The sequence below is a fragment of the Odocoileus virginianus genome, chromosome 4 (assembly GCF_023699985.2).
Source record: "Odocoileus virginianus isolate 20LAN1187 ecotype Illinois chromosome 4, Ovbor_1.2, whole genome shotgun sequence".
In the NCBI taxonomy this organism is placed as follows: domain Eukaryota; kingdom Metazoa; phylum Chordata; class Mammalia; order Artiodactyla; family Cervidae; genus Odocoileus; species Odocoileus virginianus.
Genome location: NC_069677.1, coordinates 18,663,390 through 18,687,322, shown reverse-complemented (window position 1 = coordinate 18,687,322; position 23,933 = coordinate 18,663,390). Strand labels below are relative to the sequence as shown.

Sequence of the window (23,933 nt, the reverse complement as noted above, 5' to 3'; positions counted from 1 at the left end):
CCCTGCTTTTTAATATACTGTCTATGTTGGTCATATCTTTTCTTCCAAGGAGCAAGTATCTTTTAATTTCATGGTTGCAGTGATCCTCTGCAGTGATTTTGGAGCCCAAGAAAATAAAGTCTGTCTCTGTTTCCATTGTTTCCTCATCTATTTGCCATGAAGTGATGGGACTGGATAACATGATCTTAGTTTTTTGAATGATGAGTTTTAAGCCAACTTTTTCAGTCTCCTCTTTCACCTAAATCAAGAGGCTCTTTATTTCCTCTTTGCTTTCTGGAATAAGGGTTGTGTCATCATACATCTGAGGTTATTGACAATTTCGGCAATCTTGATTCCAGCTTGTGCTTCATCCGGCCACTCTGTATATAAGTTAAATAAGCAGGGTGACAACATACAGACTTGATCTATTCTTTTCCCAGTTTGGAGCCAGTTCATTAATTGCTCCATGTCTAGTTCTAACTGTTATTTCTTGATCTGCATACAGGTTTCTTGGGAGGCAGGTAAAGTGGTGCGGTATTTACATCTGTTGAAGAATTTTCCACAGTTTGTTGTGATCCACACAGTCAAAAGCTTTAGTATAGTCAGTGAAACAGAAGTAGATGTTTTTCTACAATTCTTTTGCTTTTTCTATGATCAAATGAATGTTGGCAATTTGATCTCTGCTTCCTCTGCCATTTCTAAATCCAGCTTGTATACCTGAAAATTATTAGTTCATGTACTGCTAAAGCCTAACTTGGAAGATTTTGAGAATGACCTTGCTTAGCATATGAAATGAGTGCAATTGTGCAGTAGTTTGAACATTCTTTGGCATTGCCTTTCTTTGGGATTGAAATGAAAATTGACATTTTCCAGTCCTGTGGTCAATGCTGAGTTTTCCAAATTTGCTGGCATATTGAGTGCAGCACTTTAACACCATCATCTTTTAGGGTCTGAAGTAGCTCAGCTGGAATAAACTCAGAGCTCATTACCTCTACTAGCTTTGTTTATAGTGATGCTTCCTAAGGCTCACTTGACTTCACACTCTAGGATCTCTGGCTCTAGGTGAGTAATCACACCTTTGTGGTTATCTGGGTCATTAAGATCTTTTTTGTATAGTTCTTCTGTGTATTCTTGCCACCTCTTCTTAGTGTCTTTTGCTCTTTTTTTAGGTTCTTTATTGTGCCTACCTTTGCATGAAATATTCTCTTGATTTCTCTAATTTTCTTGAAGAAATCTCTAGTCTTTCCCATTCTACTGTTTTCCTCTATTTCTTTGCTCTGATCACTGAGGAAGACTTTCTTATCTCTCCTTGCTGTTCTTTTGAACTCTGCATTCAAATGGGTATATCTTTCCTTTTCTCCTTTGCCTTTCACTCTCTTCTTTTTTCAGCCATTTGTAAAGCCTCCTCAGACAACCCTTTTGCCTTTTTGTAGTTCTTTTCCTTGTGGATGGTTTTGATCGCTGCCTCCTGTCCAATGTTATGAACCTCTGTCCATAGCTCTTTAGGCGCTCTGGGTATCAGATCTAATTCCTGGAATCTATTTGTCAAATCCACTGTATAGTTATAAGGGATTTGATTTAGGTCATGCCTGAATGTCCTAGTGATTTTCCCTATGTTCTTCAATTTAAGTCTGCATTTTGCAATAAGGAGTTAATGATGTGAGCCATAGGCAGCTCTAGGTCTTGTTTTTGCTGACTGTATACAGCTTCAGCATCTTCAGCTACAAAGAATATAATCAATCTGAATTTGGTACTGATCATCTGACCACATCCATGTGTAGACGCTGCCTTGGTAGGGTGTTAAAATTGTGACAGTAGGAAAAAAGTTGTTAAAATTCAGGTTTGATATTCAAGATAATATTTCTGAAGATAATAAGACAGACTGGGAAATAAAATTACTTTCCAGGCATGGTTGTAATTAATAGAATTAATCATAGGGAAGTTGAAACAGAAAAAGAAGGGGGGAAGTAGAGGGAAAGCAAAGCAGATGATCAGGGACTTGCTACAATATGTGACTTCTTAAAGAGCAGAAGCATGCTAAACGAGTAAGATCAATGACAATGACATAAATAATAAAGGTTCTGACCTGCTTTTTATTTAAGATTCTGGATAAAGATTGAGTTCTAGGCTCCCTGCTACACACAAAGTAAACGACTCCTTCTCTAGAAAAAGTTGTATATTATACAACATTTTGTTTATCTATAACATGCACATGTGGATTTCTGATCATTGTATATTATAGACTTTGGCTGATTTTCATTTTAATCAATTAATATAAACAGTATCTAAAATATAATAAATAAAGATATTGATATTAATTTTAATAGTAGTATTGTTTCATTCAAAAATGATGAAGAATTAGAAATGCATAATTGGATGATGAATAAAATCACCTCATTAACTAAGGATCTGGAATGCTTATTTCCTATGACTTAAAAATCAGCTCATCTGGGAAGAAAATAGCTCAAGTATTTGTTGCCTAAATGTTTCACTCTATAATATATCAGGTTTTTCATTTTTATTCCTTGGCAATTCATTGCTTTGGGACAATGAGAATCTATCACATGTTCAGCACCACGAATTCCATTCATTATCTTTTGTTGTCACTTCTCTTTAGCTTTTTGGCAAATTGTTTTGGTTTGGATATTAACAGAAACATAAATGAGAAGAAAGCATGTCATCCAAATTTTCCATCCTCAACTGTCCCCACCCAAAAAAAGTTTGTATTGTTTATCTCATTTCTGCTTTTTGCTTTGTTCATGTATACATTTTCATTAAATTGTTTCATATAATGAAGCTATAATTATGTCTCATTATAGTATTTTTATTATTTAATATATATTTCTTAGTCATTTCCTTTGTATATAAATATTACATGGAAAATACATAAACAAATATGCATATATAAAAATGCAGTGTGTTTCCAGGAAAACTTTTATAAGCTGCAATTTGAGGGTAACTAATAGTACAAGAAAAGTTATTGATTAATGTTTTGCACAGAAGCAATGTTTTCCATTCTTTCATCAAACTAAAAAATTAATTTGCAAGTGACAATAGGAACAGGTTTGGAGAAAAAAACAAATTGATACTGCTTAAAATTTCTAGATGGGTTATCACTTGTTATTAATATTCTAAGCACATAGAGAAAACACAAAAGGAAACTTCAAAATGTTCACATATATAAAGTGAATTTTAAAACACTTAAATCACTGCTTATTTTTGGATATAAATAAAAAACAACTGGACATTTCAACTACCTGTATCCCCATAACTTTGTCTTTGAAGGGTCTGCCTGACTCTGTCTTGAGAAATTAAGAGCATATTTTTTTTTAATCTATAAAAATTGGACTTCTTTATGAGTTACTACATCAACATGATGCAAATAGGCATGAAAATTATGATTAAAGTAGCTTAAGGATGCAAATAACATATTTAAATTATTGCTTTTACTCTTTTGAATGCTATAGGTGATACCCACTTCTTTTATTAATAATACATCGGTAGAGTCAGTAGTAGGTTTCACTGTACAGAAATTTCTGCTAGATTACAAAAATATAGATTTTACTTCATAAAAAATCTACTCCTAAGTCACTTGGCTAGTGATTATTCCCTGAAAAGACCTCACCCTTTTCCCTCTAGAGCTTCTCTTCTCTTTATTTTCCTTCTACATCTAGCTTTACTGACTCAATTCTAACTTAATATCCAATGAATGTCTCAGCATGCCTTCCATGACTCCTTTCTTAGTTTCTCTCCACTCACCGATTTACAAACTCTTTTGATACATGGGCCGTAGTCCCTGGAACATTAAATTGCACTTTGAACATAAGAGGAAAACAGAGGGCATTTACTGATTTGAATCTATGGAAATATGTAAAAGTGGCTTTAAGATGTAACATTTTATGCTGTATGAAGTTATTTTTTTTTTTTTACACTCAAGAATTAAATTGGATGGACATTTACTCTGTGTGAAGATTGTGAGAAATGGCAGAATCTTAACTTACACGTGATTCTTAAAAATTAAAAGACGATGTCACAAACTTATGAGACAGGGAAAACATTATCTCCATTTTACAGGTGAATACACTGAGGCTGAAGAAGGCTAAATTAATTCCTGAGGTTCTACAGTTGTGAGAGAAGAGGCTCCATTTGTTGACTAGAGTCCTTTCTTTTTCCATAATATCACTGAGATGTAGGAAACAGGAAGGTAAGTCTTTTGTGTTCTGATCTACTGACATAAATAAATGCTAATCATTAGCATAGATATTAAAATATTAAACAGTCTTCCTGAAGTCCTTTTCAAGGCCAATGGTAGGATGTTCTTTACATTTGTTGGAGGGTTATTTTGGAGGTCAAGCCCTTTCTCTTCCTTCTTTAATAACAGGACAGCTCACAAGAAACCAAATTTATTCTTTACTATTTCCAAAGAGAGTATATTCTGCAAGCCTACAAGTCATCAAGACACTATGGTACTGGCACAAACACAGAAATACACACCAATGGAATAAGACAGAAAGCCCAGTAATAAACCCTTGCACCTATGGGTACCTTGTTTATGACAAAGGAGGCAAGAATATACAATGGGGCAAAGAAAACCTCTTCAATAAGTGATGCTGGAAAAACTGGAGAGCTACATGTAAAAGAATGAAATTAGAACATTTCCTAAAACCACACACAAAGATAAACTCATAATGGATTAAAGAGCTAAATGTAAGACTAGAAACTATAAAACTCTTAGAGGAAAACATAGGCAGAACACTTGACATAAATCAAAGCAAGATCCTCTATGACCCATCTCCTAAAGTAATGGAAATAAAACAAAAGTAAACAAGTGGGGTCTAATTAAACTTAAAAGCTTTTGCACAGCAAAGGAAACTATAAGCAAGGTGAGAAGACAACCCTCAGAACGGGAAAAAATAATAGCAAATGTGACAACTGACAAAGGATTAATTTCCAAAATACACAAGAAGCTCATACAACTCAATACCAGAAAAACAAACAACCCAATAAAAAGGGGGGGAAAGACCTAAACAGACATTTCTCCAAAGAAGACATACAGATGGTTAACAAACACATGAAAAGATGCTCATCATTGCTTATTATTAGAGAAATGTGTATCAAAACTGCCATGAGATATCACCTCACATCAGTCAGAATGGCCATCATTAAAAAAGTCTACAACAATAAATGCTGGAGAGGATGTGGAGAAAAGGGAACCCTTTTGTACTGTTGGTGGGAATATAAATTGATACAACCACTGTGGAAGATGGTATGGAGATTCCTTAAAAAACTAGAAATAAAACCACCATATGACCCAACTATTCCACTCAGAGGCATATGCCCTGAGGAAACCAAAAAGACACTTGTACCCCATCTTGAAAAAGACACATGTACCTCATTGCTCATTGCAGTACTGTTTACAATAGCTAGAACATAGATGTCCATTGACAGATGAATGGATAAAGAAGATGTGGTACATATACACAATGGAATATTGCTCAGCCATAAAAAGGAACACATTTTAGTCAGTTCTAATGAGGTGGATGAACCTAGAGCCTACTATACAGAATGAAGTAAATCAGAAAGAGAAAGATAAATATTGTATACTAATGCATATATATAGAATCTAGAAAGTTGGTACCAAAAAATTTATTTGCAGAGCAGCAATGGAGAAACATAGAAAATAGATTTATGGACGTGGGGAGAGGGCAGAAGAGGGTGAGATGTATGGAGAGAATAGCATGAAAACTTACATTACCATATGTAAAATAGATAGCCAACGGGAATTTGCTGTATGGCTCAGGAAACGCGAACAGGGGCTCTGTATCAACCTAGTGGGGGGGGATGGGGAGGGAGATGGGAGGGAGCTTCAAGAAGGAGGGGATATATGTATACTTAGGGCTGATTCATGTTGAGGTTTGACAGAAAAACAACAAAATTCTGTAAGGCAATTATCCTTCAATTAAAAAATTTTTTTTTAAATTTAAGTATTATTATTAAGTATTATTATTTTGTTTGATTTCAGACATTTGCTGAGTAGATAATATGAGTGTTTTTCTGCAAGTATTTAAACTAGGGATTCATGCAAAAGCAGCGTAATTTTCTCTTGGAAAAAGTACCAAGCATTTGAAAGTTAGACGTGGATGGTAAGGTTGATATATGGAATTATTACAATAAAAACTTGTTTTCAAACCAAACAAAAAAAAATTTAAGTAAAAAATCATATTAATTAAAAACATTGTAGAAATTTGGAGTGAGGACAGTAGGGTGGGCTAGGTGGACTACTTATTATCCTTAAAATCAAAAGAAGAAAAAGAGTAAGTCTCTGGCCATATGCTGCCCTGCTCCCACAGGAAGCTGGGGTTCCCGGGGTACACCACACTCTCCCAGTGGGTGCAGCAGGGACTGCGCTGTGCAGATGCCACTTTCAGGCCCCACACTTACCCCACACTCCTCTGTGGGTTGGGGACAGAAGAAGATTGAAAGGTGGCAAATCTCGGGAGACTAATGCGAAAGGAGGGGGTGATTCGGCCCATTGCCTGATTGTAATGAGGCATTTGATTTCTCACTTCACACTCATTACAGGGCTTCTCCTGCTCTTGGTTTCAGAGCAACTAGAGGGCCTTGAGGGAACACTGCCTTTAGGATGCTCCTGATTACAGATCTGAGATCTTGAGCCTCATCCCAGAAGGACCATCCATTGAGTACTAGGGACCTCTCTGGAAGTAAGAAAGTTACCTTGAAACATCTTTTCAGTACCTTATTATTTCAGATTATAAACCTGGAAAAGAGATGAAAGAAACATCTGCTCTGCCCCATCCCTGAAAAAGTATCATTTAACTCCTGATTTCCAGGAGAGAATAGAATGCTCCCTTTGTCTTAGAAGAAGTGGTCTCAGCACTGTAAATATGCTTCCTCAACTATTTTGCTGTTCCTTAGAGTTATACTTAAAAGGATTAACAGGAGAAAAGTGAAAGAAAGTGAAAGTCACTCAATCCTATATGACTCTTTGCGATCCCAAGAACTGTAGTCCGACAGGATCTTCTCTCCATAGAATTATCCAGGCCAGAACACTAAAGTGGGTAGCCATTCCCTTCTCGAGGGGATTTTACTAACCTAGGAATTGAACTCAGGTCTCCTGCATTGCAGGTGGATTCTTTACCAAGTGAGCCACCAGGGAAGTTATACTTAAAGGAGAAGGAATGCTGTTATTACTTCAACAGGAATAAAGTCTGTTTCCTGCAGAAAGGGAGGTAGAAAGTGATTTCATGAGCATTACTTATAAACTGCTACTTTAAGCTTCTACATTAGCAGCACAGAGTGATTAGAGAGAGATATATTTCTCTTATCTTCCTTTCATTTAAAAAGTACATTAGTTTTTTTCACTTCTACTCTCTTAACCCAAAATTTCTACAGTAGTTTTAAATTTTTATACTTCCCTTTTTTTAAATGATGGAGGATGAATTAAGCCTTTTGTGAATAATCCCTTTTAGCATTGGGATTAAGAGAGCTTGGACCACAGAAAGATTTCTGATGAAATAAGCAAAAATTTCTACTTCCAGTTCTCTAGCTCTGAGACCTATAACAGTCTGTAACAGACTGCAGACTGTAAATATATTTACTTGTCCCTAATATCATGATTGTATAATATAGGAAAAAAAAAAGAGTTATGTCTGAAGTCAATGCCCAGGGTTTAGTTCAGGCCTAAATTTCTTGTCACAACTTGAACTATAAAACACAGAACCAGTTTTCTCATTTGTAAAGTGTAAATCAGGATATTTCTAACAGCCTGTACTTATGACATGAATTTTCAAGTTTATTTAGCATGAGATTTAGAGGTGGTTGTCTCCAAGAAAAAAAGAAAAAAAAAAATCCCTGTAGAGAAACCAAGTAAAATGTGAATTACCCATTACCGGAAATCTGTGTAACAATGATTATTGACATGATATGTGAGTCTCAAATTATTTCTCTTGATATTAATTTTCCTCTTATGGATAGATAGATATATGGCTTCTATAGTGACCTCAGGGGAAAATCTCCTCACAGTTTTTATGTGCAGACACCCGAATATTTTCATAATCTCCCTTGGTATGACTGAGACCAGCCTGGAACATTAACTGAGATTTTATTCATTTTGGAAGGGAGGGGTTATGATTTGAACAATAAGGAGAATGTTACATAACTGGACAATAGTTTATGGGATATAACTAGCTGCTCTTCAGGTTCATATTGCCCATCTCATCCTGGTTTCTGCGAAACTTTTGTGTAGTGAGTACTATCTTAACACCATTCCAGAATTCATTCCTAATCATCAGTTTTCCTTGAGATCCCAAACCAGGTTTCTGACAATATTGGTTGAGCACTTAGATCCAGCTATATGTGAAGCACAAACTTTTACTTATGAAGGCTAATTATTCCCTTGCTTTGAATAAGCTTACTTAAGGTTTGTCTCTCATTTATAGCCATGTTAGTTGAGCACATATTTCATCCTTATATCTTCTGCAGAGCCTGGCACAGACTACATCTGTCAAATGGGTGACAATTATTAGTTATACCACTATTTGGAAATTAAAATATATATTTTTCTATTGCCAAACTTACGGCAGATATGAATAAAATAATTTGTTCTTAGCCTGTTGCTTATTCACTGAAAAATTTTCTAAAATAAGGCCAAAAAAGTAGGATTCCATTTTTGTCATTTATTTATTTATTAGATATAAATTCATTACAAAATTGACACATATAATTAAAAATATTTTCAATCATAAACTAATGAAAATAATTTCAAATATTAAGTGTTAAATTGTATTTTACATTTATAGAATATCCAATGTAAGAATTATAACTGGAAGTCTGGTTATGTTCATGTAACAATGTAGACAAAAATATGACAAATATGTTATGAAATATACCATATATTTGTAACTTATAAACCAATTTTATTTGGTTTATTAAATTTTTTAATGATGCATTTAATATTTATTTATGTGAATCTTTTGGTAAACTGAAACAAATGTAAGTCACACATCTTGACTTACAGGCAAGAAATAAATGTATCAAAAAACTATCACAGATTAACTCTATACTTAATAAGTCAGTTATTGAATTGATTTATCACGCTTTTAAAAAATTTTTGCTGTTTTCTTGAAATAGACCAGAGAAATTATTTTCATTGATTAACATAGTTTCTTTTCTTCAAACTTTTCAAAATTATAGTTTAGCATCACTGTAATGTTAAACACTCCCATTCATTAAATGTCACCTGCATAAGTAAATTTTGCAATTGCTTTTATTTTCCGGATGCTCATGAGATACAAATATGATTTATTTTCAGATGACTAGGGGACATTGGAAATGTTATCACTATTAAAAACTGATGCTGGATTCTAATTTTTATGGGAGGTTAGGTAAAGAGTGTTGTACACAAGAAGCACTTGACCTTTTAGGCCACTTAACACTGGAAATGTGTTCTGGATAAAGAATAAACTCTAAATGCTGAAAATATTGGTCTGGTCACATATATTGTACAAAACAGGCAGACATCAAATGAGTATGCGTAAAATCTAGGAGAAGAAAATGTTTAGAAAATGTTATGCACAATATAAAAATATTCATTGCAATCAAAAGTGTCATTTTTATCTTGCACTTTATATTAGTAAAATATTAACTCTGGTTTGCTGGATAGGCATAGTAAAACCATAACGTTAGAACATATACTCAGGTGAGAAAAATTTCTAACTTTTTAAACATCAGCAAAATAATATTCTATACATAATTCAAGTGAATATCAAATACGTATAGATGTGATTGTGAGAATAAGTGGTAATTTTCTCCCATATAAGCCAGAGCAAGTTACCATTTACAACAAATGTGCTGTAATTTCTTTAAACTGGCCTGAGACCAAGTTTCATTTAAAAGCTATCACATTTTATGTGGCTTTGTTTTATGTACCAAATGTGCTGAGCCTGGATGCTTCCTCATAGTACCTAACACATGATAAAGCACATAAAAATGCAAAATAATTATTTGTTGACTAATCAATTTTGTTTTATTGCTTGATCATTTAGACTTTCAAAATATTTATGTTGCTTTATTGATTCCTACTACTATAGTACAGTCAATTCTAATTCTTAAGCCTGTTATTAAAAAGAGATAAATTTCACCCATACAGGGAACAGATTCTAGAATGTAAAAGGAACTTTTTTATTTTGGATTTTGTTTTTAGAAAATAGGATGTGTTCTATTTATTCTTAAATCATAAAGTATTTAATATATTTGATTCCCCTTCATGGATTATAGAGAAAACTGGGTGATAGCAAAACTTAATGACAAAGATTATTTGTTTCACATCACCAAAATAAAGCAAAAACCAAACAGCAGCAACAAAAAAATGAAAGATATATCTTAGTTGCAAAGAATTCCAAATAGAATACTCATGCTTTTAGGCACTGGCTGTACAGGCAACTTAATGAAGAGATTCCCTTTGGCTCAGTTGATGAAGAATCTGCCTGCAATGTGGGAGACTGGGGTTTGATCCCCTGGAGAAGGAAAAGGCTACCCACTCCAGTACTCTGGCCTGGAGAATTCCATGAACTGTATAGTCCATGGGATTGCAAAGAGTCAGACATGACTGAGCAACTTTCACTCACTCACTCACTCACTAGGCACTGACTGTACAGGCAACTTAATGAAGGGCAGAATAAAGAAAAAATGGGAAAGGTATTCAACACGGTGGGTTTTATTGTCAACTGAAGCTTGGTCACCCCCAAAATAATAGGTGCACATCTTTGAAATGTAAAATATTCTAGAAAGGATAGGGAGCTTGAGGAGTTGGAAAGAAAAACTAGCATGAGCATGAAGAATATGTTTAATCTAGACAGAGAAATCTTTTATGTCAAAATTACCATTAAATCTATGCACACTTATTTGAAAAATAATGTCCATATTTTTTAGACATGTTCTCACACAATTAGACTGATTTAACTCAAAATGGATTCATACCAGGAAAAGAATACTGTGATCAGAGCAATGACTTCTAGTGTTAACTACAAATGGCTAACATTAAAAAAAAAATTTTATATAAAAAAGTTCATCCAACATATCTACAGTGCCAATCAAAACTAGAGAATAGTACCCTAGGATGACAGTGTTAGGATAAAGATGATGGGACCCAGGCTCGATTTATAGAATGTTAGAGATTATCTAGTCTGACTATATCCTATAGCTCATAAAACTGAATGTTCAAAAAAACAAAACAAAACTGAATGTTCATACCAGGGAAGTAGCTTTTTCAAGGTCACAGCAGATGAGTGGGTCTAAGTCTCATGAGGGTATCCACAGCGTCTAACTTGTTCACATTTTATCACTATGCCATAGATTATGCCTGGTACTAACTGTCGGTGTTCTACACCAACAACACCAATAGTTGGTGTTCTACAAATATTGTGGGTGTATTGATGAATGAAAAATGAACACATGAATGACTGAATGGATGAGTAATATAATGTCAGGGCTAGGCCAGACTAAACTTCAGGAATAGAAGTTTATCAGCATCTAAGCAGTTCAGCACAGTGACTTATTCTTTTACCACAAGTCCCTCAAAAAATGTTCTTGTTTGAGTCATGTTGGTTGCAGATACAATGCCAGGTGCCCACAGAAGCTGATACACTATGATAAATTTAGGAAAGTAAATTTAAATATCTTTTATCTTTTAATTTATCAGCATTGTTGCTTATTAGTAGAGTTACAGCATTTGAAGAGATATGTCAATTCCACCATGGGACACTCAACGAACTGTCTCAAATAACATTACTTATACCGGTATTATGTCTTCAGGAACAGAGATGGGCAAAGATACTTGTTTCAACCCCACCCTCAGATATTTGAATGCCTAATAGCAGGTACTTCAAGCAATTAAAACGCTCATTTCAAAAGCAGTTTTTAGAAATGAAGAGGAACAGGAGAGAAATAAAACTGAGAAGGTGAAGGCAACGAACATTTAAACTGCTTGATGAAAGAAGAAAAGCTGTTAGACTTGTTATAATTGGAACAGCACATTTAGGTCTCAAAGGAATATTCAGGCAATTGGAAAATACCTTTTCAAGTACAAGGCCAAGGGAGGAAGTCAACAGCAGGTGGGGGTGTGTAAACAAGTTAAATTTAGGTGAAAGAAGAGCAGGCATGTTTCATTATGGATTCTTGGAAGCCATTCCCTGCAGATTTAAGTGGGTAATTGAGAGTGACATTTAAAGTGGCAGGAGACTGTCTGGGCAATAGCTTGTGTTGTCCACATAGTCAGGTTCAAGTGCAAGAGGGGTCTTGTAAACAGAGTTCATGGCAGTCCTCTGTGATAAAAGAGGGGTCACTAAGACTGCTTAGGGACCCAGGTAAACTTCCAGCCTCCCTCTTCATCCCGACGAACAAAAGCTTGTCCCTGGTGGAAGGAGTGCGTTTTCACATTACAGTGAGGGCTCAAGGATGTGGAAAAGGCCATCTCTGTCTTATTGGGTGATACATCAGAAGTATAGTAAGGAAGAGTTTGCAGCTCTCCTGGAGGATTTGAAAGGTGAGAAAGGAAGTGAAAATCTTCACTGTGGCTGGCAGTGCCTTGCGAGGGGGTTGTTCTATCACCTCCATAGTCAATTGGCAGATCTTCCCCAGGGGCATTGGGATAATCAATTGCCTCATCCAGAAACTGGGGAAATGTACTAGTGGTCTGTCTGGCATGAGACGAGAGGGCACTGTAGTTAGCTGATGAGGTGTCATCAATGGTGTTGAGGTCTTTTAACCCCAGTGTCTGAAGAACCCAGGGGTCCACAGGGGGTCCATGTTGTCCACAGTTAGCAAATTCACTAGCAAGGCTTCTCTTGGCATTTTTATGATGGGGAATCTCAGGAGGAAAATATATTTGCTCTTTGGGTTTCCTCTTCCCCTTTCTGAATTTTCTACATGCTTTGGAGAACTCATCTGATGACAGCAATTTCTGGGGAAATAGTATTTGAAAATACAGTCAATCACCCAACATCATTTTCTTTACTATCGTCAAATATTTACTAGTTACATTAATTCCCTAGAAAACTTGAATAAATTTTTATTTTCTCATACAAAGCAAAACTGATTGGATTAACCTGTCTTTAAGTTAAAATCTATGATGACATCTTACCACTTAGAAATTCCAATTCATATTATTGTACTAGTCATTTAAAAGTTGAAGGAAGTAAATGATGTCTTTAAAATTTCAGTTCAGGGAAGTAATGACTATTGTTATTATGACAATAATAGCAACTATCATGTACTGAGGTACATGCATGACCTCATTTTATGTAGATGCTATTGAAATCTTTAATGAGGAAACAGGCAGAAGCACATTAGTGACTTGCGAAGGACTGCGCAACCTAGATTTAAACCTAAGCCATCTGAATCTAGATTGAACCACTGATTAAAATGCTAGGGAACACGCTTCCTCTAATTTTATTAACTTTCATAGCACTCCCATGTGATATGTATCAAATTATTCTAAGTCTTGCAAAATTGAGAACAAGAGAGAAAAAATTGCCTAATTAGTATCACTTAATGCTTTGATAACTGTCCTTTATTACAGAATGGTGGCTGAAGATTGGAGCCAGGACTAATAATTGAGCTATACTCTCTTTTCTTAACAAAGCAAACAGAATTCTAAAGAAACTAACATAGTGGGTTTTCTTCTCTGAACTGTTATATCTGGTAAGAGTTGTAAGCAATATGATTGAATTAGATAAATAATGTAGCTTGCCTAGAAGTAAGGTAAAGATTGATGATAAGACAATAATACTAAGAGAATGGCAAAGAGATAATAAAAAAATACAAAACCTCTCAAAAGGAAAAATTTTAAAAATGGGACTAATGGCAAACTATCCATGAGTCAGAAACATTTTAAAGGGTAAGAACACAATGTTCATTAAAAGTTAATGTTATTGGCTATGTCTAATCGTCAGTTAAGAGATTTCAACTCCAGCCATATTTATAACATTTAGAGCTGGAAAGATTCTTAAAAGATCTTTTTAGTCCATCCACTTACAAATGAACTAAATGAGGCCCCAAGTGAGAAACTGATTCACCTAAAGTCAAACAGACAATTAAAAGAAATCTGTGTCTCTCAGATCTAATTCCCACCTCACTATTTTACGATTAATTTCTGTTGTCTCAGCAACCCCCTTGACTGGTTTTTGATTCTTTAGAAACTCCTTTTGTAACATTATGACTAAAATCTGCAATCTAGATACTTCAGAGAAATGAGACATAAACATTCTTCTGAAAGTGCTGTTTTTCTTTCAGAAAAATTCATCCATCCTATTGATGGATGAATTTCAAGACACATTGTTTCATACACTTCTTAAATTTAATCAAGGACTTTTACCCAAATGGTCTTCTTTCTCATATTGCTCCTCTGTCTGTATAAAGGGGATAGTCACATACCTTGGCTTTTTCCTCAAGACATTTAACTAGAGCAGAATTCAGGTATTGTCTGAGATGATTATTCTCTTCATGTAACCTAGCAAGTTCTTCTTCCTTCTGTACCAGAGTATCTTGGAGCTGCAAAAAGCAGACAATGGTGATGGCTGCCCCAGTATATTGACTTTGTAACCTTATAATAATACCACTGATCCTTAACCTACTTAAACTTGATTATTATTCTGTTTGTTTTCTGAACACAATCTCAGGGAGCCCTTGTCCTCCAAGGCGCAAATTCAATCTACACCCAGCTACTACCTGATTGTTCAGCTTTTGCTCTGAATTTTTTTTATTCTTTGCAAAGTGTTTGGAGAGATTATATGACTTTTAAAATTGTGACCACAAGGAGATCAAGAAGGTATGTAGGTAAATGAGCTGCGTGCAACTGTTTAAATATAGAAAACAGTGTTTAGAAAGGTTTCACTGAGTTTCTTTCTTGCATGTTAAAAAAAAAGAAGAAAGAAAACATAATATGGGTTGGATTCCCTCCATCTCAGATCAATCTGTTTGTATGTCCACAAGATTAAATTACTCTCAGAAATAACAACAAACAAAATATGGAAAATTAAGCAATCTTTGTAAGAATTTTTACAGTCATCTTCTCTGCTCTAAGTGATGAGCTATTTATGACTCAAAAATACTATTACACTCATTATATCATTTGACCTTTCCACCAGCCCTCTGACGTAGGCAGTACAAATATCTCCATTTCACAGATTAAAGAAAAAGAAGATGCAAGAGGTCATATAGCTAACATGTAAGAGCTTAGGGCTTGACTGCAAGTCTTTCTGGAGGGTTTTGGTTTTGTTATTTTCTGTCACATTGATCACTTCACTTTGACTTCTCCATGGAAGCCACGTGACACTAAGGGATGATGTTGAGAATGAACTACTTGGAACATGGCTGATTTCAATGTTCTGATTATCTATACGTACCTGCTTATTCCTGTAGAGCTGAGAGGAAAGCTGAGCCTCTTCCCATGAACACAAATTAGGAACAGGGAAATTCGAGTCACCTGATGGTTCTATGTGAAAACACAAAACAGATAACTGAGAAAATACAAATGCAGTTTTTGTGTAATAAAGAACTAACCAAAGGATTTCAGAAAGGCAGTAAGTTCAATTACCTTTCTGAAGTTAGCCATTGCCTTCACATGGGAAAATGACATATTTAAAGTTTTCAGAAGGGGCAGGAATGCTATGAAAGACAAATATTTAAAAACTATCTGCAAGTGTCTACAGAGGTCAATTTTCAGGAGATAAGAGTTCCTATCTGCATTACTAATTCATGCAAATATTTATTGGCCCCACCCTCAATTAGGCCTACATTGCAATTCCACTATGTTTTCTAAGCTTTTATCTTATTTTCTAAGCTGTAGTGCTTAGGTAATATAGTGTTTGTCTCTAGAATCAAATCCTATTTTTGATGTTACCATTTTTTTCCCAGATGAGAATCTCTGCCTATCAGTGAAGTCTGATGGAGAGTATCTATTCAGAATTTTATGGAATAGCACTTTCTATTTAAAAATAATTTGAACTTCTCTCTCTGAAGAACTCAATGAAAATCTCAAAACTGTACTAAAACTCATATATGTCAAATGTCGTTACCTGTATGTTTTATGCTTTTTCAAAGTTTTTGTTTTTTCATGTTTGACAGCAAATTATGCCTACCAATAAGACTGCTTGGGCATGCTAAGTTAGTTTACTTTTATTTTCTTTTCCTGATTTAGTACAGTTTGGAATCTTGATCACCTCTAACTAAAATATGACTGAAATAGTTTTTATTAAATTGGAATGATGGACAACAAGATAGGAATAAAAGTTTTTACAGTCTCTGGTTTCATAATCTTGGGTATTCTGTTTTCTTTGTTTCTTGTGATAGAAAGCTAAAATTAAGTAATTCCCTTCCAGACACTAAGTGTGTTTCAAAAATTGGGGGCTTTTTGCTTGCGTCTTTCTTCAAATCCAACAAATTCATGTAGTAGAAATAGCACTACAGATAAAGAATTCTGAGGTGTCTTATAGTTATTCCAGAAACTTGAGTGTTAATACAGAAAATTTGTTTCATATTTATAAACACTGTTTACCAAGCCCTGTGGCAAAATTAATGTCATTTCCCATAAAAGTTATGTTCTGCTCCAAAGTTGAAGTCTTCTTTAGGCAAAATGGGACTTTTTTTTCCATTTAAAAGGCACTATTCATAGAATTTTCTTTTTGAAATAAAAGATTAAGTTAGTAGTTTTGCTTGCTTCTCTCTCATTCCCAGGGAAATATTCCTTAATTAAAACAAAAACAAACAAACAAACAAACAAAAAAAAAACCCACCACAACAAAAAACTTCTAACTAGTATCTTAATTCCCAAAGCTTTCACTAGTATTGTTCATATAACTTTGACCTAGACCTAAACGTTCTCAATGACTTGGAAATCTCCAAGAACTGTAAAGTATACATTGTATACTTCATATATAGTATAGTATGGAAGAAATACACATTATCCAGTGGGCAAGGAGTAGAATCCCATATTCACTATTTGGCAAGTACAAAAAAAGCAAGTTATTTGGGCTGCAAAATATAGGAGTCTTAGGCTTTCTTAAACCTTACCTATCATTCCTTCTTCTAGAGTTCCAGCCCACAATGCCTTGCAACTGTGAGTACTGGGGAAGGGCTTCAGATCTACCGGCAAAGCAGAAGAGCAGAACTTACCCTGTGTCTGTGGTGCCTGTTGGGGCTCTCTGTTGTCCAGGAGACCAGCAGCCCAGAAAGAGACCCAAGTCTCCGTGGAAACGTCAACACTAGATTCTGACGTTGTAGTGGAATACGGACAATTATAGCTCTGGCCTCCTACAAAGCACTGGTCTTGGCAAGGCAGAACGGTGTTCTGTAAAATTCAGTATGTAGGTTGGTTGGGGGTGGGGATGGGGGGTTGTCCCAAGAGATGCGGTGATGGGCATTCAGAGGGGGAAAAGAGTGGGAGAAAGAAGCAGAAAATACATGCAGTGAATAAAAACCAATAAAGATGCTAAGTATAGATCCCAGATTAATTTTGAGTGATCCAAATATAATTACTAGAAAGGAATCAGCTTCTTGGTTCATCCAGTACTTCCTGTAGGTCCCCTCAGCATAGAACAGGCTAGTATTGGATGGACCAAATTTGTAAATATCCAGGAATATTCTCTGTTGCTATGCCTCAGTCATCTAACAGGCTACCCAAGATCTAAGCAAAAGAAATTCTACTTAACGAATGAATCATGTAAGAACTATTTGACTCTTTCTTGCAAATATCTTAGTTATATTTCTAATAACCTTAAAAAACTTAGAATGCTAGGGCTGGAATGGACAGAACATACCAATCACCCTAACTTTTAAATTTTAGTTTCTGAATCATAAACTTGCTCCATTCCGCCCTTCCTCTTTCCTCTGACTTTAAATGCTCCTGGATCCTCTTGAAATAGGTTAGTTAGGAAAAGACAGCAAGCTCTATGTATGTCTCTCCATCACCAAGTCTCAATGCCTTTCCAAAGTTATCTTGCACCACTAACTGTCTGCCATGTATTCTCTACTGTGTTCTGAGCTAGTGAACACCCTCCTGCCCCTGCCTCCTCCAACCTCAAACACACAGTCTTTCCAGATGTCCAGTCAGGGGCAGGTATGCAGCCTCCCTGGGTTAATTTGTACAACAGACCATTCCTAATTATTTGTCAATGTTTAATCAGGTAAAAGCCATTCATTTAATCAGAGCCTAGCTTTGGACAAACTCTTTTTGACCACGACAAGTCTTTTGTTGACTTGTGAACTTTCTTGGGCATAGCATAAACAGAGAGAAAACAAATAAGAGGAAAAAAGAAAGTTAAGTCAATTAACTCATACTCTGTTAACATTCCCAATAAGTTAAGTTTTGAAAAAGTCCAGTCTTGAAGCAAGTCCAGCGTGGGCATTGCAGACCAAAGAAATTCGGCCAAAGGTTTATTAAGTGCTATTTTCTTTTATTCTAAAGGCATGTTTGCAGGCTCTTTCCCTGAGGTTATTATTGGAATCAGAGCTGTGCTATTATGCAATTGACACCTGAGAAGAAAACAAACCCCAAGTACCCCTAGCCTCAAGTTCAAGTGTTTGCAAATATGTGCATAATCCAGAGGAAGAGGTGGAATGAAAAGTGAGTGCAGGTGTAAAGAAACGGTTGGGAGAACGTCCAGAATAGAAATAAAGGACAAAGGGATGAGAGAGGTTGAGAATGAAAGAGACAGAGAGGCAGACATAGCAAGCCAAGAGAAGATAGGGGAGAGGAAAGGGGAGATGGAGCAGCAAAGAAGACCTGTTTTAATTGGCAGGTAGCAGAGAAATCTTGTTTCCAAGGTGGAAGAAACACTAAAGGCAAAGCTTTCTGGCTCTCTGAGCGCCCCCGGTTTCGCCAGGGAACTAGCTAATGCCAGCTCCTCACTTACCATCTTGCCCTGGAAGAAGGCACTGAGGAAACTCAGCCCACTCTTAATTTTCGGATAAGCGGGTGGGAGCTTTAAATGGGACTGAGGGGAGGAGCTAGGAGAGGCGAGTTCTAATCTGCAGGAGCTCCCGGTGACGAGCGCCGCCCTCTGATTTGGTGCGAGGCTGTCAGGCTGGTGACGTGGGTCAGGAGACATCCAGCCAAAGCCAAGGTCACTGGCACTCTCGGCGACCTGCTCCCCAGACCCAGGATCAACGGCTCGGGGTTCCGGGCAGTGTGTTCACGGCGGGCCCGCGGCGCTCCGTGTGTGCAACGCGGCTTCAAAATCCGCGCGGATGCGGGCTCGCTGCGCGGCCCACTGGCCCGGGCATCAGGAGCCGCGGTGACGGCGCCGCCCTGACCGATGGGGCGCACCAGCTCCTGCCCGAGAGGGTTTGCAGCTGCCGGGCTGGGCGGGGCGCACAGGTTGGCCCCAGAGCCAGAGCGTGTTGTCAGAAAAGCCCACACCAGCTTCTCAGGCATCAGAGCAGCACTTGGGGAAGCCTTCCAACTCCCAGGTGAATAGTGCTCCTGGGTATTCTCTGGCTGCTCGGTGAATATTAACTTGCTGTATGACGTTGCTGACTGATTGACTTTTTCCTACTATTAAATATGTCTCATTTTCTCCAGCTTCTGAAGTGGGTGTGAAATGTGGAGGTGATCTATATTCATTCTAGAAAGTAAGCTTCAGGGGAATAGCCGTTTCTGACTATTTTGTTCACTGCTGTCTCCTAAACTCCCGGAACAATTTCTAACATGTAATGAGTGCTGAATAAAAAATGAATTAAGCTATAAATTTAGGAGTCTCAACTGTGTCTCTGTGTTGGTCTTTCTTCACAACTACTCTTATATAGACTAAATTAATATAATAAAGAAAATTTAGTGTGCTAATATTTCTCAATTAGAGTGTTTTATTTCTGCCATTTTTCCTCTTGCATTTTATTTTCACAGTTCCTATGATGTTATATTCAGAGGAGAAAAACGAATAATGCCACTTTTAAAACTATTCATCTACCACTAAGAATCAACTCCTGTTTCATCTGTAATAACCCAGGAAGTCAATACTCTTGTTGTCCCTGTTTAAAAAGATAGTGAATGAAGCACTGAAGTTAAATTTGACCAATGTTTACACAATTAGAAAGTGGCAGGCTAGAGATTTGAACTTCTGGCTCCAGCATCCATGCTAATTATCATAATTATAGTTTCTGACTCTCTTTGACTTCTTTCTACTGTACATTAATGGCCATTTATGTAATGGGCATTTTTTATGGATTGAATTGTGTTCCTCTCAATTTTATATGTGCTGAATCCCTAACCCTCAATGAATTAGAAGATAAAGCCTCTAAAGCTTTCTTAACCTCATGAAGGTTAAGAAGTCATGAAGGTGGCAGTCTAATCTTATAGGTCCAGGGTCATAAGGAAAGGAAGAGACACCAAAGATGGCATGCACAGAGAAATGACCCAAGAGGACACAGAGAAAAGGCGGCCACCTGCATGTCAAGGAGTGTGGTCTCAGGAGAAATCAAGAAACCCACTGACATCCTGATTTTTGGATTTGCAGCCTTTAGAATTGTGAGAAAATAAATTTCTGTCATTTAACCCATCCAGTCTGTGGTTTGTGTTATGGAAACCCTAGCAGACTAATACAGACATAGTGAAGGAACTGAAAAAAGTTCTGATTCTGATTTGCAAAATCCTTTCTTTAAACTAGTTTTGACCTTTATTCATTCTGCCTTGTATTTACCATACAAGCATTTAGCAGTAACTAACATATAACAGGGGTTTCCATGGTGGCTCCATGGTAAAGAATCGCCTGCAGAAGATGTAGGAGATGCGGGTTCGATCCCTAGGTTGGGAAGAACCCCTGGAGGAGGCCATAGCAACCCACTCCAGTCTTGCCTGGAGAATCCCATGGACAGAGGAACTTGGCAGGATCAGTCCAAAGGGTTGCAAAGACCTGGACACAACTGAAGCAACTTAGCACACACATGCACACAAAACATATAGCAGATGCTCATTAAGTTCTGCGTCCAAAATTAAAAAAAAAAAAAAAATGGAAGAAGGTGCCAGATTCAGTAGAGTCTCTTTCTGTTTTTCTAACACTGTTGATTCACAAGCCTTTTTAAGTGACTAATACCAGGTTTGAGAATCACTCCCTGAAAGATATTGCCAGAGTCACTCAACAGGACTCATCTCAGACAGTGATGTGAGACGGTGGTCTCCTGTCTGCTCTTGCTGCATGAAGGGCAAGGATGCCCTGGCAATGTGCCCCTGACATGATGGGGAAAATAGACCAAAATCCATTTAGGTGGTAAGAATCAGTGATCTTCTTCAGAGCAAATAAGATCCTAATGAGCTTTGCAGTGAGCACCAGGGACAAGAAAAAGGAGGAGGGAGTTGTTTTGCTTTGGGAAACTCTCATAAATAAGACATTTAAGCCTTTGGAAGATACAATTTCTTGACTACAAAAATGATACAAATAGATAAGTAAGCATGCATGTGTGTGTGGTAAGTTGCTTCAGTCATGTCCAACTCTTTGTGATCTCATGAACTATATAGCCCATCAGACTCCTCTGTCCATGGGATTCTTCAGGCAAGAATACTGTAGTGGGTTGTCATACCCTTCTACAGGGGATCTTCCTGACCCAGGAATTGAACCTGTGTCTCTTAGATCTCCTGCATTGGCAGATGGGCTCTTCACCACTAGCACCACCTGAGAAGCCCTAAGCAAATACGGAATGACATAAAGGGCAGACCTTTGTTTACATCCAAATATACCTGCATTCAAATTCCTGCTCTATCTTCTGAGACTGAGTCAGCTGAGGCTATATTATGGTCTCCAAATCCTCAGTTAGCTCCTCTGGTGAATTAAGAAAGTACCTACTTGAGAGGTTTGTTAAAAACCTGATTACTAATGGCTTGAAAATCCCTAATTCACTACCTAAATCATGATTTGGACCTATTATTATTGTTAGGTATAGAAGACTTTTTGAACACATAAGCTGTACTGCCTTGCCTACTAAAAATAAATAAAAATATGAACTATATTTGTAAAATTCCCAGGTCTTTTTTTTTTTGAGGAGTAGAAATATTTTTTCAATTTGATCTTTAGAAAATTTTGATTGATTTTGATTGATCAAAACCAATTGATTAATTTTGATTGATTTTCATCACAAAAATATTTCATAAATCCTTAACTAATTTAGCTTAGTGACGTGGGAGTGTATGTGATGGCAGAGAATCTTTAAACAGTGAAGAGCTATTGACAGTTTAATATAAATCAGAAGATAAAGCTTTCCTGAAATCATCAACTACTAGGAAATATTTCCAAATTCTTAAGGTCTGACTTAAGCTCATGTTTTTATTTAAGGTCTACTGCTTAGATTTTGGAGAAGGCAATGACACCCCACTCCAGTACTCTTGCCTGGAAAATCCCGTGGGCTGCAGTCCATGGGGTCCCTAAGAGTCGGACACAACTGAGCCACTTCACTGTCACTTTTCACTTTCATGCATTGGAGAAGGAAATGGCAACCCACCCCAGTGTTCTTGCTAGAGAATCCCAGGGACGGGGGAGCCTGGTGGGCTGCCGTCTATGGGGTCACATAGAGTCGGACACGACTGAAGTGACTTAGCAGCAGCAGCAGCAGCTTAGACATAAGCCTTATTGTTTGATTATTTTTTTTAATGAATCAATTCAACAGCAGTGTGAAATCCTTTGGCCATTTTTTGTTTATAAGTATGAAAGAAGGTGCACCTTCCTTAGTGACTGCCACCCATGTGGATTTTTTTTCTTCAATGGAAAATAAGATCAGCTTAAAACTACCTTTTGTATAGTGGCTGAAGGGATAGTGTTAAAAGGAAGGTGGCTAATAATAGCCCAGTTGTTGAATCAGGGCACTGCCTCCTGCCAGAGTGACAATATAACAAAATAGAAGGGAATTTGATCCACACACAAACCAAGTCTGCAGGCAAAAAAAAAAAAGAGAGAGAGAGAGTATGATCAGAGGTGGGCCAAGGAGATAAATAGATTGGCATATGGAATGTTCTTTTATTTCACCCCCGGAGGACTCTTTATTTGACTACCTCGTTAGTGAATTCAGACTAACACTTTAATGAATTCAGTAGCATGTATAATAAGAGAACAATTTAAAAATTCACTGTAAAATATAACCTTTCCCTATAGGTTTTATAGCTAAGTCTCCAGGGAATAGAAAGATACTGTGCCTGCTTTCACATATAGGTTAAAAAAAAAAAAAAAGCAAAACCCTTAGAGAAAATTCAATGCAGTAACTGATTTACAGTAGGAGATTTAACATTTGAATGTTTTATTTCAGCATGCCTGGAGAAACATGACATATTTAGTATTAATGTTGAATATCACTCCTCCAGAGCGATACACAGAAATCAGTCATGTCAACATGGACAGAATCTTGCCTTCTGTTCACCCACCACTTACCCAGCATAGCTTCTAGTAAGCATCACATATGCAATAGCTTGCATGCATGCGTGCTCAGCCACTTCAGTCGACATTTGACTCTTTGCGACCCCACGGGCTGTAGTCCGCCAGGCTCCTCTGTCCATGGGATTCTCCAGGCAAGAATACTGGAGTGGGTTGCTATGCCCTTCTACAGGGTATCTTCCCAACCCAGGGATAGAACCCGTGTCTCCTGCATTGCAGGCACATTCTTTATCCACGGAACCATCTAAGAAGCTCACACAATAACTTATGCCTTGGTAAAAGCTATCTCTACATGAACAAAGAGTATACAAAAGAGAGTCAACTGCTAGTATCAGGTTGTTAGCCAGAAAAGACAAATTATAGAGTGCAATGTTCTATACAGGCCTGACTCAGACTAGTGCTATGTAGAATGAGGAGACAGGAGAACGGAGATATATGACACTATTTTAGTGGATGTTTCAGCCAGAATTTATTCCAATAGCTTTATAACCAGCTTTAGACCTTTATTTATTGACTCATTGAGTGACT

General features: G+C 36.8%; 1 protein-coding gene across 1 annotated transcript; it reads right to left on the bottom strand.

The window, feature by feature from the left end:
• Window positions 1-8,747: 8,747 nt before the first annotated feature.
• GMNC (geminin coiled-coil domain containing) lies at window positions 8,748-19,160 on the bottom strand. Its single transcript, XM_020905244.2, has 5 exons — window positions 18,909-19,160; window positions 17,170-17,344; window positions 15,402-15,490; window positions 14,431-14,547; window positions 8,748-12,958 (listed from the first exon to the last, which is right to left on the bottom strand). The coding sequence occupies exons 1-5, from the start codon at window positions 19,101-19,103 to the stop codon at window positions 12,341-12,343; spliced, it is 1,194 nt and encodes a 397-aa protein (XP_020760903.2). The 5' UTR covers window positions 19,104-19,160; the 3' UTR covers window positions 8,748-12,340.
• Window positions 19,161-23,933: the final 4,773 nt, after the last annotated feature.

What these genes read in the sequence shown, in the direction of transcription:
- GMNC (XM_020905244.2), bottom strand. Translation starts at nt 19,103, where the DNA reads ATGTCTCCTGACCCACGTCACCAGCCTGACAGCCTCGCACCAAATCAG. An exon ending in ACAGGCACCACAGACACAGG is followed by an intron (nt 15,491 to 17,169) that starts GTAAGTTCTGCT and finishes GTTTTCACATAG; the next exon opens with AACCATCAGGTGACTCGAAT. An exon ending in GTCTTGAGGAAAAAGCCAAG is followed by an intron (nt 12,959 to 14,430) that starts GTATGTGACTAT and finishes CTATTTCCCCAG; the next exon opens with AAATTGCTGTCATCAGATGA.